Raw genomic sequence first — 18,330 nt, 5'->3', positions numbered from 1 at the left:
TGCAGTTCGCCGCCAGAAGCTTCGCTCATGTGTCCGCCTGCAGGGCCGCCTCCGCCGGGGGCAAGGTAAGAAACGCCCCGCTGGCGTTAGCTTAGCCGGCTAACAGGTGAAGAAGTTGAGGCTGATGTTCGAGGTGACAGCTGGGTGAACACACAGCGACAGGTGACCGAGTGAGCGCTCATCTGTCTCCGTGTGTGTTTGAGTTTCACACAGACTCACACGGACAGCCTGCGAGCTCCATTAGCAGGATTAATCTCAGGGCTCAGATTAATGGAGGCGAACTCGACCAAAGACTCGCAGTAACAGCTCTAAAGTGCGCTCCCAGTTTAAAGGCTTTCTTTACACCGAGCACAGAAACTCTACATCACACGTTCAATCCGAGGCTTCTGTCATATGTGAATAATAACGTGTTTGTCACCCGAGATAATGAAATTACTCTGTAGAAGACCAGAGTCATCAGTCACGTGTTCGAGCTTCGCTTTGGTCCAAATGTTTTAATGGGTCACTGAACCATAGACTGTATTTAAATGATGGACGTGTCAGCTGTTTGTGTTGTTAAAACCTCTGTGTTATCCTGTTGGCATGATGATGATGATGATGATGTTTACAGGAGGTAGAAGTGAACGAAGGTTGAGCTCTGTCCACAAACCACGTGGGTGCAACAAATAGACCAGTATAGACCGTCCAATGGTTTACTGTCAAAAACTGGACCAGAGACAAATATGACAAATAATGTGGCACAGCCGCCGTATTATTTATCCGATAACTGCATAAAAAGGACACAAACATGGTCCAGAAGTTCAGTTCAGGGACTTGTCACCTAGTCAGCTGATCCAAGTGTCAGAAAATAATCAGCTGAGCACAGTGGACTCGGTTACACTTCGGAGAGGTGCTGTTGTGTGTCAGGCCTGTGCACCAAGGTGCCGCCGCACTATAATAAAGTGAGGGTAACGGACTACTACTTTTAGTGCCGACTAGCACGAGCAGCAACATTTAAAGTTGAAGCAGCACACATCCACAGCTGGGATACTACTCAAAGTCGCCTAACTCGAGTATGAAATTGGATTAGGGAAAGGATTTTTGTATCCAGCTGTAAACATGTTTTTTTTCCTGCTGTAAAGTTGGACATTTTAATATCAGTCTGAGGGTCCAGGGTGTCCAATGCACGCGGGCTCTTTTAATACATGCAGGATGTTTGGGCTTCGTCTTGCTGAAGTAAGCGGTGCTTTACCTGGAAAAAGACTGGAGCGCAGAAAATATTATTCTGAAGTCTGTAATACTGTTTAGCATAAATGGTGCCTTCACAGACAAACAGTCCATCGGTCCGTCACAGGAGCTGGTTTTTGAGCTGTGCAGGGTCACGTTTAGGTTATTGATTATTCAGCTCACAGGAAAGGTGACCCCCCCTCATGTCTGATCATCTTAAATGAACTCTGGGCTCAGAGGAGGTGGCCCACTTTCTCAGTCTTGTGTGCATTTCTTTCTGAGTGTGGTGAAGTTTTATTTTGGCACCGCTTTGAAATCTCGAGGTGTTTGTCTTCTGCCACAGGCCTGGCTGATTCAGTCTGTGACAGAGGCTTTAAGCTGTGCTCTTTGCACATGTGCAGTGCAGCAGCTGTTTCAATAACCACCATTTAAAGCAACAACCAGATAATGACCTAAAGGTTCTTTAGGTACTAAATGTTTTTTGAGAATTGAACTAAAGCTTTGCCAGCAGTTGTGCTGATGCAGATGTTGAGGTTTAATATTTGTTGTTGTTCCCTCAGTGTCTCTTTGAGACAGTATATGGGAGTTTAGGCCATCAGCTCATAGCAGCGGTCTCTTCATTCTCTTTGAGCTTTAGTCCATTTTGAAAGGTTTTAAATTTACATCATGTTTTTACAAATCTGAATGAACTTAATCAGATCAGTTAATCAGATTATTGTTGCAGGTCTTTCTACTCAGTGACGTTGGGTGGTGCAGAGACTTAACAGTTTATAAATGTTGACTCAGAGAAAGCCTGTCCAGCAGTCAGAGGGTTAATGAAGGATGTTTCATGCAGTTCAAACAAAAAATGCTAAAGGGTCACGAAAACTGGCTAAACCTGAGAACAACACTGAGCTGTGACGTGAAGATCACTGCTGTTAGTGGGAGACGAGCAGGTGTTTGATCCGTCTTTAAAAACAAGTCAACAAATAAAACAGTCGATCGTTTGTGTTCAGCCTGACTTAACTTCTCTCTCCTTGCAGGGGTTGGATCAGGAAGCCTGTTTCAGAGCGCTGGCCGCCTGTCAGCAGGCGGGCGTCTCCTCTCCATTAGTAACGCCGTGCCGGACGCTGCATGTCGCCACACAGGTAACATCTCACGCAAGCACATGAACAAATAACCCTCATTGTTTAACCCACAGATGGACTGCTTCAAAACAGCTGTGCAGCAGCTCTTTTGTCCCAGTGGGGGGGGCCACCGATATGCCAAACATATATACTCTTTGCTGATAAATAACACTTTTCTTTTCACTCGGTCGATTCCATCTCCGTCATCTCGGAGGCATTTTGTGAAGCCAGTTGTTCTGCACTCGGGACCTCCTCATTTTCTGCTTAAATGAAAACAAATAAACTGTAATTCCTCTTTTAAAGGGTTGATTATTCAGCCTGTAGTTTTTCACACCTGCTTGGATTTCAGGATGAATTTAATGAATTCTGAGTTCAGTCGTGTCGTATTCGTGCCTTTAAAGCACTTCCTGCCTGCTCCGTGTGTTCGAGGCTTCAACTGGTTTTGTTGTTTTTAATGAAGCTTGAAAACTGGGAGAAAACTTCGGCACATCTGCGCGTCCTGATGAAGGTTAGCGGGGTCGTGGTGGCTGTAATAAAACTGTCAAAGCACGAAGACGGCGTGCAGCTCGGAGTAGGTCAGCGTATTAATTTAGTGAGCGGTAAAGGTCGCGGCGCACAGGTGCGTCGTCACGTGCTGATTAAACCAGGGTCACGCAGCACACGTTTGACATCCCACCTGCTGAAGGAGCAGTTTCTGTTTTCGCTGTCGTTTTTTTCACCGCTCCGCTTTTTCTTTTTGTCCTTCAGCTCCGTAACGTGAAGGAGACGCATCAGCACACGGACGAGGAGGTCGGCGCCTTCACAAAGCTCATCGAGGCGATGGGCTTCACGGGACCGCTCAAATACAATAAATGGGTGAGTGCAGAAGAGACGGGTGAGACGTGGGCTGAAAACGAGCAGGTGATGGTGATTTGGCTTCATTTGATGTGTGAAATCAACACGAGCACTTAGTGTCATGTTAAATGTGTTTAATGTGCCTCCCAGGCCGCCTGTTACCTGCTGACGTGTCCGTTCTGCACTCAAACAACCTTTCATTCAAAAGCAACACGCTTACGTCCTTTAAACGCACCTTCTGATGAATGTGTGCCACCCTGATTGGTCGACAGGTAACAAAAACTAACCGGTGTGTCGGGTCAGACGTTTCTACCTGTACTGTCAGGGCAGCGTTTCCCCTCCTGCTCTCTGTGGTTGAATAAAACCAAACTGCACTTGGACACAACAGAGTAATAAAACATTTGTTATGGAAGATGCAGAAGGCCAAAATAACGTCACTGCAGTGGGAGTGATATTCACCAGAGGTGTGTGTGTGCACGCGTGTGTAGCTTTCATTCATGGCGTCACACTCTTGTAGTCGGTATGTTTTCCAGGAATGCGCAGGTCACTAAAGGAATAAACAGTTGGAGCTGTGGCAGGCTTCAGTGATGTGGGAGGTTTTGGCTAAAGGCGGGAAGGTTGCGTGCGTGCCGAGGAATGTCAGGCGAGCAGAGAGCTGGGCCGCCCGCCGGACCGGCAGCGTTTGGCTCGCTGGCACACCTCCGAACTCGTGTCCTGCTCCTGCGCGTGTTTACTCTACAGATAAAACCGCCGTCAGAGACGCACAGATCAGCCTTAAATCCCAGAACAATCCCACAGAAATGCTCGCTGTTGTTAAATGAAGCTCATCGGGCGAGTCGCCCTTCCAGCTGAAAGTTGCTGAACCAGGCAAACTCATTTGGATAAGTTTGCCTGTTTGATGTCATTTTGTACCCCCCCCCCCCCCCGGTTTCCATTGACAAATGTTGGTAATGGAAGTGTAGTGGTGCATTTACACTAGGCAGGAAGTGTAATTACTCCCACACAGTCCAGTCGCTTCGCCCCAACAGCCAGCAGGACGCGGAGGAGTAAAGAAAGGCTGGAATGAGTGTCTGCACTGTGGCCGCTGGGGTGTAAAGGCTGATTGGCTGTTACTCGGGCAGCGTGGCCCCCTGACAGCTTCAACAGGAAGCCAGCGTGTTGTCTCTGCGCCATCGCAGGAGGGTCGCCTGCCGAGGCCTTTCCTATGAGTGATGTTTGCCACAACGCAGCAGAGCTCTGAAGTTGGTGTTTTCCTTCACTTACACCATGTTCAGCTGCCCTCAAACGCCATCACTAAGCCCCTCCTCCATTTCTGAATGTCAGTGACATCACGAGAATCAGCTGATTGAAATACTTCGCCTCATGACTCCCCTTTCATGTTTGGTGAGAGCAACTCGTAGCTGTCAGCTGTAGCTGTGAGTGCGATGTTGTGGTTGCAGAGTGACGACGTCAGACGTGATGTTTTTGTTTCCACAGAAAATCAAGATTGCTGCTCTGCGGATGTACACGTGCTGCGTGGAGAGAATCAACTACGACGAGTTCTTCGACAGTGAGTTTACCACGCTCGGCTCCCTGGGCCGCCGTTCATGTTGTTCCCACTTTGCCTCGGACATGCTTATTGGTGACGGGCTTGTGTTTGCTGATATTTATCCCAAAAAAACCTGAAGAACAACTTTTCTCAGTAACATAAAAACACAAACGCAGAACAAACCGAAGAGCTCAGATATAAATCTCACGAAGCTTAAAACGAACGCTGATATGACTCCCAGCTGTGAAGGATTCAACTCTGAGCTGTGGATTTGTCCTTCGTTCTGTGGTATCGTCACCTTCCCGCTCAGGCGTGGACGGTAAATGTGTCGCTTTGTGTTTTGGAGACGTTCAAACCTTCAGCTCTGCCGCTTATTCCCCTTAAACTCTCAGATATGAGTGTTTTAAAAAGAAAAGCACATCTTATGTTAGTGCTGTGCGATATGACCAAAATCTCATTTGTCGTCCCGACAGCCATATTTATCACAAAAATGTTACATTTTCTGTAAGTTCTGTGAATCGCGATGCGTGAAACGATACATTTGTAGACATAAGTTGTAACGGCCGCCATTTTTCTTTGTGAGTATTTATCCCACGACGTGCTGCGGGGAAAAGCCCGTGCTAACGTTTGAGTCTGAGGTTTATTTGGAGCACCTGGCGGCTCTTCGTTGCTCCTCATCAGTAAACTCTCTCCACACTCTGTCACGTGACTCGTGCGTCGGTGGCAGCAGAGGTTTGTCGTGTTTGAGTCTGAGGTGTTGGTGTGAGACTTCTCATAACCAAACCATGTCCACGCTACAGTGTCAGCCCCTCGTTTTGATTGGTCCTTCTGTTTGTCGTCATTTATTTTGGAAAATCTCAAAAAGATCTTCAGCTTTATTGTGAAAGATTTATGTGGGAAATAAACAAGCGGACGGCAGAGCCACATGCTGGGTTTACCTTTGTTGTTGCTAACGACAACGTGTAAAAACAGTCACTTGTCTGTCCGCAGTGTGTTTATATAAGAGAGAGAACATTAACCAATGAATACAGCTGCTACAGTGACCATCAAAACCATGAACAATGTTCCCGCAAACAGTTTTTGCGACACCTCGAAACAATGATGGTGTGTAAAATGAAACGATAGACGTTTTCATATCGTCGTCCGATATACGTGGTGACGTCAAACAGCCCTACTGTATGCTGATGTAGTTGCAGAGTCTGACGCAGGTGCGGCGTGCAGAGAATCCTAATGAATCCTAATGTGTGTGTTTCAGAGTGCACCCTCCCTGACACTCTCAACTCCTGGTTCCTGGTTGCACAGCTGCACGTATGGTGAGTCGCACAAACGCATCCTCTCAGCTACCAGTTTATTAGGTACACCTGTACAGCTGGATTTATCCAATCAGCCAATCAGATGGTTTGTTTGCTGCTCTGAGGAATCTGTGTGCTGATTGGCGTAAGCAGCAAAGGGAGCCGTGGTCCGTGTCGACCGCGCTGTCTGTGCGGTTGCTGCTCTTCCGTGCATTTATTAGCCCAGTCGTGTGTCATGTGATGTATTTTTGCTTTGACAGTTATCTTCCTTCACATGTTGTGTAACATTAAACGTCCTCTGTAGCATGCAAAGAATCCAGTTCACAGTGAGAGAATGCATATAATATATAATTGTATTATTATTATTATTGATGTGTTTATGTGGTCTAAATGGAAGCGTCTGATAGTTTTTAATGATGTAATGATGTCGCTGTTGCTCCTGCTGTGGCTGGGACAGTGACGCTCTTCATACGATGAGCACACGGCTTCACTCGTCACAGCGATTTAAGGCTGTGCGCTCGTTTCAGTCTCCTTGTTGTGTTCTTGTGCTCTCAGGATGTGTTTGGTGCGGATGCGTCAGGAGGGCAGAGAGGGGAAGTACATGTGCCGTTACATCGTGCACTCCATGTGGGAGGATGTGGAGCAGAGGAGCAAAATCATGGGGGTACGTTATGTTTCTGATCTTGAAGGGAAAAAAAATTAAATTCAGAGGCATGAAAGCAGGTGAAACAGTCTCAGCTGAGAGTATTAAAGTCTCCACAAAGACACCAACACATGTAGAGACAACCGACCTCTACGTGTGCAGCAACGTCTGCATAACTTCTGCAACTAAACGAAAGCAACAGAAGCAATACCAACAAAGCAGCCACGGTAACCACAGCAACAGCTGCAACCAGACCCTCTGTCATATCGTGAAGTACACACACACACACACACACACACACACACGCAGGCTGGTGCACAGCGTGCATAATACACAGGCTGTAAATATCATGCGACTGTATTTCCACTTTTCAGCGTCACTGCTGGGAGAAAGATCTCAGCCTGTTGGAACTTTGTATGTTTGATGCCTGAAATCCTGATTTATTCTTGGTTTAAAACTAAAATGATCATGTAACAAAGGTTTTCTGTTACTCATTCATTCAGGTTATTTACTGAAGCTGAGTTTGCAAATTCAGATATTTTCCCAGCTGTTTAATTCCTGCCAGAGTTTTAGTGTGTAACAGAAGCTTTCACTCTAATTCTCCCTCAGCGACAAAAATCCCGTGTTGAAGCTTTTGCATCAACTCGGCTGATTGGCTGATAGGTTTGTGGTTACGGCCGCAGCAGAGGTTGCGCTGCTGTCAGAATCGGCCAGCTCTCCTGCTGGAACAGAATCTGGATCTTCAGGTTCCAGCAGGAATGCTTTGGCAGTGGTTCAGTCTCCTGCAGCACACGGTCAGTGTTTCACAGCTGTGTGATGTGAATGTCGATCAGCACGTACGAACTGCCTTCGCCACGAACAGGACTCGTGTTGCTGTGCAGTCTAACCCTGATCTGAGTCAGCTCCACTGAGCTGCTGCATCTGCTTCATAATGTCAGTAACCAACTGTTCATGGAAATGTGGTGATTACAGACTGTTTTCAACTTAAGCATGAAAGTGAAAAGATGAGAAAACAAAGTAACAGAATAGACAAACGCACAACAGTCGTCTCCTGCTCAAAATGTGAACTTTGAATAATTGGGATTATTTACGCAAACTAAATTAAAATATTTTTGACTTTTTTCTGTTGAAAGCTGCAAAGAAATGCAGGAAACCCTGTTTTCTGAAAGAAAAGTCACATGATCAGAGCACACACAGATCTACCGCACGCTCTGAGGTAAATTAAAAGGTTTCTGTAATTTTGGGATTTGCAAACTTGGAAGTTTTCCGCCCACAAAGTAAACCACAAAGATTCAAAGTCAGCATTTCTTTTGTTTCCTTTGCTTTCCTGGAAATGCCCCGGACCACCGATACAACCCCAGCTCACTGGGAATGCTCAGTCCAGCTTATCCCAGCTGCATTTATCTGCAGATCCTGTAAGCTGCAGTAACTGTTGTCCTCACGGGGAGGACGAGGCTCGACTGTGTAGCACTGATTAGCTGACTTTGTCAAATAACCTCATATAAATAAATCTATTAAATATGGACTGAATGGAGCAAACACACTGACAAGCTGCTGCTGCTGCAGCTGCTGCTGCTGCTGGATGTGTGATCCAAATACTGCATCGGTGCATCTGGACCATTCATAGATCATCTTCCCAGTTAAAGGAGCAGCGTGAAGCTAAAGTGTTCATCATGGACAAACGACTGCAGGTCGGTTAGTCCTTCCTTCTGTCACGCCACTCCAGCTTTCACTGCACCCTCGAGCACTCCACCCATCCAGGTATTAAAGGTACTCTGAGCTGTCTTTGGGCACATAGTCTCAACTTATTTCAACCTGCAGACGCAGGTAAGCAACCTTCTGTTCAGGTGCCAAGTTCGGGGGATAAAAGTAGACCCACCCCTGCTCACCACCTTTCACTGAGGCCAGCTCCACAGTGGAACAGAGGCCAGCCCTGGGTTCGAGATGCTACACTGTTGAGGCAAGCCCGAGTCTGAACCCTAGCTGGGAACTCTCAGGCTGTTCCCCACCAGAGGGGTGCTGTTCCAAGAGCCACTTTTGGCAACCAGGGATTGGCCCGCAGGGGTGTCCGCCCCTTACCGTGGCCCAATCCACACAGCACCAGACCCCTACACCTCCTGCCACGGGTCAGGGAGCCGCAGGAGCGAACTGTCCAAAAGTCGTAGGTATTAAGTTACTGTTTTAGAAAGCAAAAGCTGGAAATGTTCATCATTTAGAAACTGGCGCTGGGCAAAGTTTGAGAACTGGCTTTCTGATTGTTTTTCTTTATTAAATGTAATTAACTTAATCGCTTTAGCTCCAGAATGAAACATGAAAACTTCAGCAGGGCAGACGTTTGGAACTGAAGAGCTGAGAACGAGCACACGCTGATGACTGATTATTTTACTGCATTAATACAGACTTGACAGCAGCAGTATTTTCCACAGCAGCTCAGGTTCCTCAGAAGTGCTTCTGTGACATTAAATCGCCACAAATCTACACAAACACGTCTCCAAGCTAAATGTCATTCTGTTACATAAATATTCATTATTTCAGCCACATTTCCCCTTCGAGCTGATGCAACAGTGCGTTCAGTTTTATCCGTGCCGTTGCATGCTACAAAGGATGCAGGTTTTGTTGATTTTAAAGTTTTACATCAGCGTAATTGTGCCAACAAATCCCCGGAGAGCGAGCCTGGCTGCGGCCGCCGTGTCCACAGAGTCGTTCCTCTATTTTCTGTCAGTGGAGCAGCTCCAGGAAGTGTCGCTCATTGACATAAATCTGGGCTCTGAGCACACGAAGCTTTCAGAAACACTTTGTCCTTCTATAATGCAGATTATTCTGGATTCGAGTCTCAAAGCTAACAGAGGGGAAAAACCCACTTTAATTACGGGTGTTTGCGTTTAAGAATTAAAGAGTTGTGACAAAGAATGTAAATGTAGGGCGGCAGGATATTAAACAGGGTCAAAACGCGTAAAAGCACAGCTCGAGCAGTCTGCTCTCACTCCTCAGAGCATCCTCGGTTCTTTCCTCACGTCGTAGTCCCAAAGTGAGACACGCCTGCCTCTGAGCCTCGTTTATGAATTGCACGTTTGTACCCCTCCACTTACTGTTAAGCCTGATATTTTTAGGTGCTTTAAAATTCTCCAAAATCAAACAGTTTGGTGCTGCTGAGAGTTAAAACGGTCCACAGTCTCAGCATCCTTCATAAAACGTCATCGTACCACAATACGCACAAACGCTACGTCAGACCTAAAAAAGAGGATTTATGAGTTTTTGGCTGAATTAGATGATCGACGCTGTTCTCAGTCAAAGTTCATGCTGAGGATTCTCAGTAGCAGAGACACTGTGGGAGGAATGCGACGTCAAAAGCCGACCAAACTTCGTCCAATAGAACGTCCGAGATGATCCATGCACAGCTCCAGGTTTCCACACCTGATCCATGTCCACACTGAACCCTCAGCTGGTCCCGATTCTTCACCGAGGCAGTGAAATATTTGGAGTCCAAGACCCCGTCAGCTCGTGGGCTGCAGTTACAGAGTTTTAGCTGATGGCTAACGCCCTGACGAAAAAGGTTGTGAATGCGATAACTTGAGTACAAGGCGGTGTGGGATTTTGAGATTGAGATCTTTACTGTATCTACCAGGAGGCTGCTGCCAGTATTTTAAACACTGAGCTGAAAGACGTGCAGCACAGGAACAGAGCTGATAAAACGCTGGAGAGGCGAGAGCGTCACAGTCTTTTGGGTTCGTGCCTTCAAATAGAAACAGAACTGCAGAAGGGCCAGAGCTTCATCCAGTGCAGGAAAACATTTTCTGCCTGATGCAGCTTTCCTTGTTGGAGCAGAAAGCGTGTGGTGTAAACACTCATAAAATCAGAGGGTTGCCGTTCAGGTGGGAGCAGGAGGGACTGGTCTTTGGAGATTTAGTTGACTCGTAGTGAAGGTGTGAATCCACACCCCATCACAGCCTCTTGGATTTGGCTGTAAAGCGAGCTCAGCGGCAGCCAAGCAGCAGCTTTCAGCGCTCTTCATATTAAGGAGCTCTTTAGTTTTGCTCCTTTTGCTTCGTGTGACAGAAAGAGGTCAGAGATGAGAAATTACAGTCTGGCTTGTGAGGTCACTCCTGCAGCGTGGGCACGCATGCATCGGTCTCGTACGCAGCAGGTGTTTTCACAGCTGCATACGTGACCTTTTGTCAGCATGTGTACGTAAACCTGCGTGTTCTGTATGTCAAGCGTGTCAGCACAGAGTTACAACAAAGTCCGGTTTCTTTTAAAGTTCAATAGTAAAGATGTTCAGAGGTCGAGTCTGACCTCACATTTCTCTTGTTCAGAGCTCACTTGTTTTGTGACCTTTAACCTTACGCTGAAGTCATTAACTTAAGTCATGGAAGTTTGCAGCTTCTTTATGTCCCAGCTGTACACGCAGAGCAGCTGTTTTCAGCTGGTTTCTCTCCTGTAGTCAGACTGAAAGGTGAAACGAGACGTTTACTGGCAGAAAAACGATCTGCTGATGTTTTGATAATCAAAGATTTGTTTCAGTGCTCGCCAGCAGATCTGTGGAAGCGCTCGGGGACGTTTCCTCTGTTTTGTGGGGCGATCGTGGCTCAAGAGTTGGGAGTTCGTCTTGTAATCGGAAGGTTGCCAATTCGAGCCCCGACAGTCTCGGTCGTTGTGTCCTTGGGCGAGACACTTCACCCGTTGCCTACTGGTGGTGGTCAGAGGGCCCGGTGGCGCCAGTGTCTGGCAGCCAGGGTGGCTGTGGCTACGATGTAGCTGCCATCACCAGTGTGTGAATGTGTGTGTGAATGGGTGGATGGCTGGATGTGTAAAGCGCTTTGGGGTCCTTAGGGACGAGTAAAGCGCTATATAAATACAGGCCATTTACCATTTTTATTTAGCAAGTTAAAGTTTTTAGTGAACCGTCCGTTCATGATGTCACATTTCAATCATTATCACGACCTGAGCCTGTTACAAACAGCAGATAACAGCAGTAACCTCAGTACAGCAGTCAGAGATACTGAGGAAGCCTCACTGTGCACAGCTGACTGTGACGTTACCCTCAGTGATATCCGAACAGTCCAAAAGCTTCGTTTGCACATTTATGCAACAGCAAAATACATTTTTCCATCTGAAGCATTAGTTAGCAGAAAAATTTGACTTATTTTCATTCTTATTAAGTCTTATTATTTGTTTGATGCTTGCTGAATAATCCATCTGATGAGATTCCCGAACGTTCTTTTAGTCCGGACGTTGCGTTTGAGCTCCTGCTGTTGACTGACTGCAGGTTTCCCAGCCTCACAGCCAGTACAGCTGCATGACGTTAGCACCGTTCACTAGCGATGCGGCTGAGGCACTGTTTGATGGCCAAAGCTGTACGTGTATCAGATCAAGAGTGTTTATCGGACTGTAGAGTCATAAATATGAATAAATTGAATATCTTTAAAGGAACAGACGAAAGCAAGAAGCGAGCTAGATAAACATGCAGCCGTGAACATCGTGAAGTCTTTTTTTTCCTTGGATAATCATCTTTTTTTCTTCTTTTTTTTTTTCTTGATTCCCTAAAACGCAAATTTCCTAATCAAGCTCTACATGAGCAGCTTATATTTACACAGCCAGCAGCAGTGATTGGAGCTGCTCTAAGGTTTCATAGTGGCTGAGGCAGAGCGCAGGAAAAACATCGCTCATTTTCTCCACGTTCATAATCACTGCTGCGCCTCCTCAGCGCCCGCACTCTCTACACTCCAGCCTGTGCAGCATTGGGAAATGTTCACCTTTGGATTCAGTGGCGACAAACCCGGCTGTGCGGCAGCAGGAAGGTTTTCTCACATTTACAGTGGGGCAAAAAAGTATTTAGTCAGCCACCGATTGTGCAAGTTCCCCCACCTAAAATGATGACAGAGGTCAGTAATTTGCACCAGAGGTACACTTCAACTGTGAGAGACAGAATGTGAAAAAAAAATCCATGAATCCACATGGTAGGATTTGTAAAGAATTTATTCGTAAATTAGGGTGGAAAATAAGTATTTGGTCAATAACAAAAATACAACTCAATACTTTGTAACATAACCTTTGTTGGCAATAACAGAGGTCAAACGTTTACTATAGGTCTTTACCAGCTTTGCACACACAGTAGCTGGTATTTTGGCCCATTCCTCCATGCAGATCTTCTCGAGAGCAGTGATGTTTTGGGGCTGTCGCCGAGCAACACGGACTTTCAACTCCCGCCACAGATTTTCTATGGGGTTGAGGTCTGGAGACTGGCTAGGCCACTCCAGGACTTTCAAATGCTTCTTACGGAGCCACTCCTTTGTTGCCCGGGCGGTGTGTTTTGGATCATTGTCATGTTGGAAGACCCAGCCTCGTTTCATCTTCAAAGTTCTCACTGATGGAAGGAGGTTTTGGCTCAAAATCTCACGATACATGGCCCCATTCATTCTGTCCTTAACACGGATCAGTCGTCCTGTCCCCTTGGCAGAAAAACAGCCCCATAGCATGATGTTTCCACCCCCATGCTTCACAGTAGGTATGGTGTTCTTGGGATGCAACTCAGTATTCTTCTTCCTCCAAACACGACGAGTTGAGTTTATACCAAAAAGTTCTACTTTGGTTTCATCTGACCACATGACATTCTCCCAATCCTCTGCTGTATCATCCATGTGCTCTCTGGCAAACTTCAGACGGGCCTGGACATGCACTGGCTTCAGCAGCGGAACACGTCTGGCACTGCGGGATTTGATTCCCTGCCGTTGTAGTGTGTTACTGATGGTGACCTTTGTTACTTTGGTCCCAGCTCTCTGCAGGTCATTCACCAGGTCCCCCCGTGTGGTTCTGGGATCTTTGCTCACCGTTCTCATGATCATTTTGACCCCACGGGATGAGATCTTGCGTGGAGCCCCAGATGGAGGGAGATTATCAGTGGTCTTGTATGTCTTCCATTTTCTGATGATTGCTCCCACAGTTGATTTTTTCACACCAAGCTGCTTGCCTATTGTAGATTCACTCTTCCCAGTCTGGTGCAGGTCTACAATACTTTTCCTGGTGTCCTTCGAAAGCTCTTTGGTCTTGGCCATGGCGGAGTTTGGAGTCTGACTGTTTGAGGCTGTGGACAGGTGTCTTTTATACAGATGATGAGTTCAAACAGGTGCCATTCATACAGGTAACGAGTGGGGGACAGAAAAGCTTCTTACAGAAGACGTTACAGGTCTGTGAGAGCCAGAGATTTTCCTTGTTTGAGGCGACCAAATACTTATTTTCCACCCTGATTTACCAATAAATTCTTTACAAATCCTACCATGTGGATTCATGGATTTTTTTTTTTTACATTCTGTCTCTCACAGTTGAAGTGTACCTCTGGTGCAAATTACTGACCTCTGTCATCATTTTAGGTGGGGGAACTTGCACAATCGGTGGCTGACTAAATACTTTTTTGCCCCACTGTAAATGTCAGAAAACCTTCCATTTTTGCTGTGTGCACGACAGTGTTGGTGCAAACCTTCGCACAGACCCTACAGTATGATCCATGTGATTCACCTGCGGCCCGAGAGCTTCAGTCGTCCAGTAGAACAAATGAACAGCACAGGGAGCGTTTTTTGATTTTACTGGTCAATGTGTGGATTTTTAAAATTTATTTATTTATTTTTCTATTAAAAATGGTGAAAAGTATCATGTGTATATGAATAGAAAAAGAATTGGGAATCAGAATGTTTTTGCAGTTTTTACTTGGTAATCAAAACTTCTTTGATCAATCAAATGATGAACCTGTACTTTATTTAACTTTTTTTTTTTTTATTTCAATATTGACATCTCCAAAATTATTGGAAGTGTTTGGACAAACCTGGGACTGGACATTCAGCGTCCCCATAGAGTTAACCTGACAGCAGCCATATTATTGGTCAGAAAATGTCATTAAAAATGCACCAAAAGGCTCTGACAGCACAAACAGAGCAGACAGCTAGCAGCTACAGCCGCCTGTGTCGCCATCCACCTGTCAGTCAAAAAGAGGCCACGCCCCCTAATATTCAAACTTTTAAGCTTTATTGCAATTTAACCCCCTCTGCAGCTATGAAGGAAGAATTCTCCACAGAGACCAAACAGTTTGTGTGTCAGACTCTAAACATGTTTATTTCTGCTGTAAAGTTTTAACATGGGAGTCCATGGCACTGACTCCCTGCTGGAGCCTCTGCTGGACGTTAGAGGAACTGCAGGTTTCTGCACTTCAGCCTTGGCTTCACTTTTCCAGCCCAGACGTTTCTGCCTGGCACGAATGTACAAATCTTGTATTCTCGATCTCTGCTGTGCTTCACTCTGATTTGTCTTCCTCTGTTTAATGATGCAGATTGATGCCATCCACAGAAAGGAAGCGATGAAAGCGATGACCGAAACCTTCTATGCAGCGATATTTGGATACGACGAGGTAAGACAAAGAATTTTAAACTTGCTGTTTTACGGCCGATATTCAAACTCTGCTCAAAGGCGACTGGAAATCTGTTTCGAATGACCTTTGAGAGTTCATCTTAGATGCACTGCAGACTCACTCAATTTTAACTCCGGTCCAAAGTCTGGATCCTGATTGGATCACACAGCTGGGACATGTCAGCAAACAACAACTGCAGATATCAGGTTAGAAGAAACTTCATGCATGTGAACACGTGTGTTGGTACCTGCAGGGAATCCTGTCCGATGACTGTGTGCTGGCGGCGGCTCTGTGGAGAAACCTGTTCAACCGTCAGTGTGAAGACCCCGGACAGCTCGAGCTCATGGTGGAGTACGTCCGCAAACAGGTGAGCTTTAGTCTTTCTAACACGTGCACTTTGTTGCGTTTGAATTGTGATGTCCTGATAAGACCTCGGCACATGCTTCGGGCCCACGTTCTCCGGGCTTGACTCCATCTGTTTTCTTAACCACAGGAATCCAGAGTCTTCTGCTGATGAGCAAATTGGGTTTAACACTGGTTTATGTGCACGTCTCCATGCAGAGAGCTCTCCCACAGTGAGCTGCTCGCGGTCCGACAGAATTAGTTGGTTTTCCATGTCTGCACTGAGAGCTCGGGGCTTATTAGGATAGTTCTTCAGCAGCGCTAAAGAAGCAAAGCTGATTATTTACCGTCCATCTACGTCATTACCCTGAGCGATGGGCGTGAGCTCTGGGTAATGACCCAAAACACGAGTTCGCGGTAATAAGCGGTTAAACTGAGTTTTCTTGGAAAGGTGGTGAGGCTCAGCGTTATACAGCGGGTGAGGAGTCTCATCATTCAGGAAGGACTCGGGATGTCTCTTCCTGGGTGAAGATGTCCTACCTGGAGGCTCCCGGGGTAGAAATGAGACTCTCTCAGCTGGTCTGGGAACAGCTCGCTGTTCCCCGGATGAACTGGAGGAGGGGGGGAAGGGTGAGGGAGGTCTGGGCCTCTCTGCTTAGGCTGCAGCCCTAAGACTCAACTCCAGGGAAGCAGCAGAGGATTGATGGACGTGCGAGTAGTTCAAAATGTTGATGGAACCTGGAAATTGTACCTGATGTGTTTCCTTAGAAATCCGTGAGATTTATTCACAGAGTTTATGACGCAGTAACGTTTGCAGAAAGGAAAACAGTCGATGTTGATCCATCAGCTGTGAGGGTAAATGTGGACGTGCTGCTGTGTGCAGATGCAGTACATCGACGCGCTGGACGGGGACGACCTGCTGCTCACAGGAGAGGTGAAGTGGCGCCCCCTGGTGGAGGAGAACGCACAGAGCATCCTGAAGGTGGTCAAACCCACGTACAACGATGCCGGACTGTGACAGACACTTGTTGCACTTCAGTTTCCTTTCATCCTTTCCTGGGTTATGTTTTCTCCTCCCCTTCTTTTCCTCATAACTCCTCCTCTCCTCTGTTATGAGATTTTAATTTGACATCAGGTCTGTTGTTGTAGCTTTTTTTTTTTTCTTCTTTTTTCCTCTTGTGTTCAGAGCACTTATTCTCCCAATGATGTGTCCACCAGAGGTCTGATTCTAGAGGGTCGGTGTATATATGTAGATTAGACGGTCAGGGATGAGGATTGTGGGCCGCGTCGCACGTACAGCCGTCGTCCTCCATCTTTGTCCTGTTGGGTTTGAGAGTGTCTGCTGCTTCCTGTCTGTGAAAACACACATATTTATATTTTCTCAGTTTTATAAGTACCGCCACGCTGTATTTATAAAGTATTTTGTACCTTCGAGCTTGCTCTTCTCCTGCAGAGGTGTCGTCTGAGACTTCTGTTACTGCTCCTTCACTGTGTTTAAATAAAGTTTTGCTCTGTGAGGTTAAAACGATCCTTGTAGATTGTCAGTGAGGTGTCCATAATGCTCTCACACCGCAACAGGAAGCTGAACCCTCAAAGACACGACGTCATTCTTGTTTTTAAAAAGTGAATAAATAAAGTTTTCTCTGAACGGCGTCTGCTCCTGACTCCTTTTCTGTGCTCAGTTTTCTCAGGTTAAATGCAAACTTGACTTGTGGTTTATTTATCTACTGCTAATACCAGGTGAACGTGGCAACAAATGGCTGCAGCAGAGGAAGAAGAATTTTAATTAAAGGAGGGTGAAAAAAGATCTTTGACCTTATAAATATAAAAAAACTTGAATTTTCTTTTATTTGTATGGCATCATTTATATGGATTACAATAACAGCTGCCTCAATAAAATGACCCCCTATGACCAAGATTTTTGGCAACAGTGGGAAGGAAAAACTTAACAGGAAGAAAGATCCAGCAGAACCAGGTTTGGGGAGGGGCGGGGCCATCTGGCACGACATGTGCTGTGGAAGAGAGCCAGAGATTAATAATCATAATCAATACTCATAGTTAAATGGTTGGAGGTCAGAAATAATCCAGTAAAAATGTTAAAAAGTTTTGTCTCCTTCCTTCACACAGACGTCACTCAGCTGTGACGGACCAATAAGCGCCCTCTGGTCGAGGCTCGAGCTCAATGATGATGTCAGATTGTCCTCCTGCGCATGTTCAGGTCTGCATAACATCATGAGCTAATCTAAGGCACACGTGGGCGTGTCTGTGCTTGTACAGAGTGAGAGTGCCCTTCATACTTTGTGTTCTTTCTTTCCTGATGTCTGTCTTTTGAAACTTGAACGTGTTTATAAGGAAGAGAGAAAAAAACAGAAGATTGACCTTCACCGTCAGAGCTCAGCTCCGCACAGGAAATACCAAATCCATCAGAGTAAAAGGATTGTGTGCGCTGCTGAGTTGGACTGTGGGATGCTGGATGAGTGGTGTCTTGTTCTGGTCAAGGTTTCAATATGTTTGGCTCCTGTAAGGATGCCTTCACCCAAAACACAACCTGTCATTGGCCAACTTCCACATACCTACTGACGGGCTGTACCCAGTGATGCCTGTAGTTGGGGATGGTTGTGCCTTGGCTCTCTTCCACAGCATGTCTTTATCCTGTCTTCCTTCTCTCTCCCAACCAATCACAGCAGATGGCCCCGCCCCTCCCTGAGTCTGGTTCTGCTGGAGGTTTCTTCCTGTTCAAAGGGAGTTTTTCCTTCCCACTGTCGCCAAAGTGCTGCCCATAGGGGGTCATATGATTGTTGGGATTTTCTCTGTATGTATTATTGTAGGATCTAATGCACAATATAAAGCGCCTTGAGATGACTGTTGTTGTGATTTTGCGCTATATAAATAAAATTGAATTGAATTATACTGTGAGGACAGAGATGATCATTAAAAATTAAGAGGAGATGCCCACGAGAGCAACAAAACAAATGACTGTTTAT

At 46.1% G+C, this 18,330-nt stretch overlaps 1 protein-coding gene across 1 annotated transcript in view; it reads left to right on the top strand.

Annotated features, from left to right (window-relative positions):
• Nucleotides 1-16,998, top strand: part of uqcc1 (ubiquinol-cytochrome c reductase complex assembly factor 1) — a 17,169-nt gene extending 171 nt beyond the window's left edge. Inside the window, exons 1-9 of the mRNA XM_026166549.1 lie at nucleotides 1-65; nucleotides 2,229-2,333; nucleotides 3,060-3,167; nucleotides 4,623-4,695; nucleotides 5,930-5,987; nucleotides 6,522-6,630; nucleotides 14,927-15,004; nucleotides 15,258-15,371; nucleotides 16,230-16,998. The exon at nucleotides 1-65 is cut by the window's left edge and continues 171 nt beyond it. Coding sequence (XP_026022334.1) covers nucleotides 1-65; nucleotides 2,229-2,333; nucleotides 3,060-3,167; nucleotides 4,623-4,695; nucleotides 5,930-5,987; nucleotides 6,522-6,630; nucleotides 14,927-15,004; nucleotides 15,258-15,371; nucleotides 16,230-16,364 — 845 coding nt within the window. The 3' untranslated portion in view covers nucleotides 16,365-16,998. The remainder of the gene's footprint in view (nucleotides 66-2,228; nucleotides 2,334-3,059; nucleotides 3,168-4,622; nucleotides 4,696-5,929; nucleotides 5,988-6,521; nucleotides 6,631-14,926; nucleotides 15,005-15,257; nucleotides 15,372-16,229) is intronic.
• Nucleotides 16,999-18,330: the final 1,332 nt, after the last annotated feature.

Source organism: Astatotilapia calliptera, chromosome 5 (genome assembly GCF_900246225.1).
Source record: "Astatotilapia calliptera chromosome 5, fAstCal1.2, whole genome shotgun sequence".
Classification (NCBI taxonomy): Eukaryota; Metazoa; Chordata; class Actinopteri; order Cichliformes; family Cichlidae; genus Astatotilapia; species Astatotilapia calliptera.
This window is presented reverse-complemented; position numbering and strand designations above follow the sequence as displayed.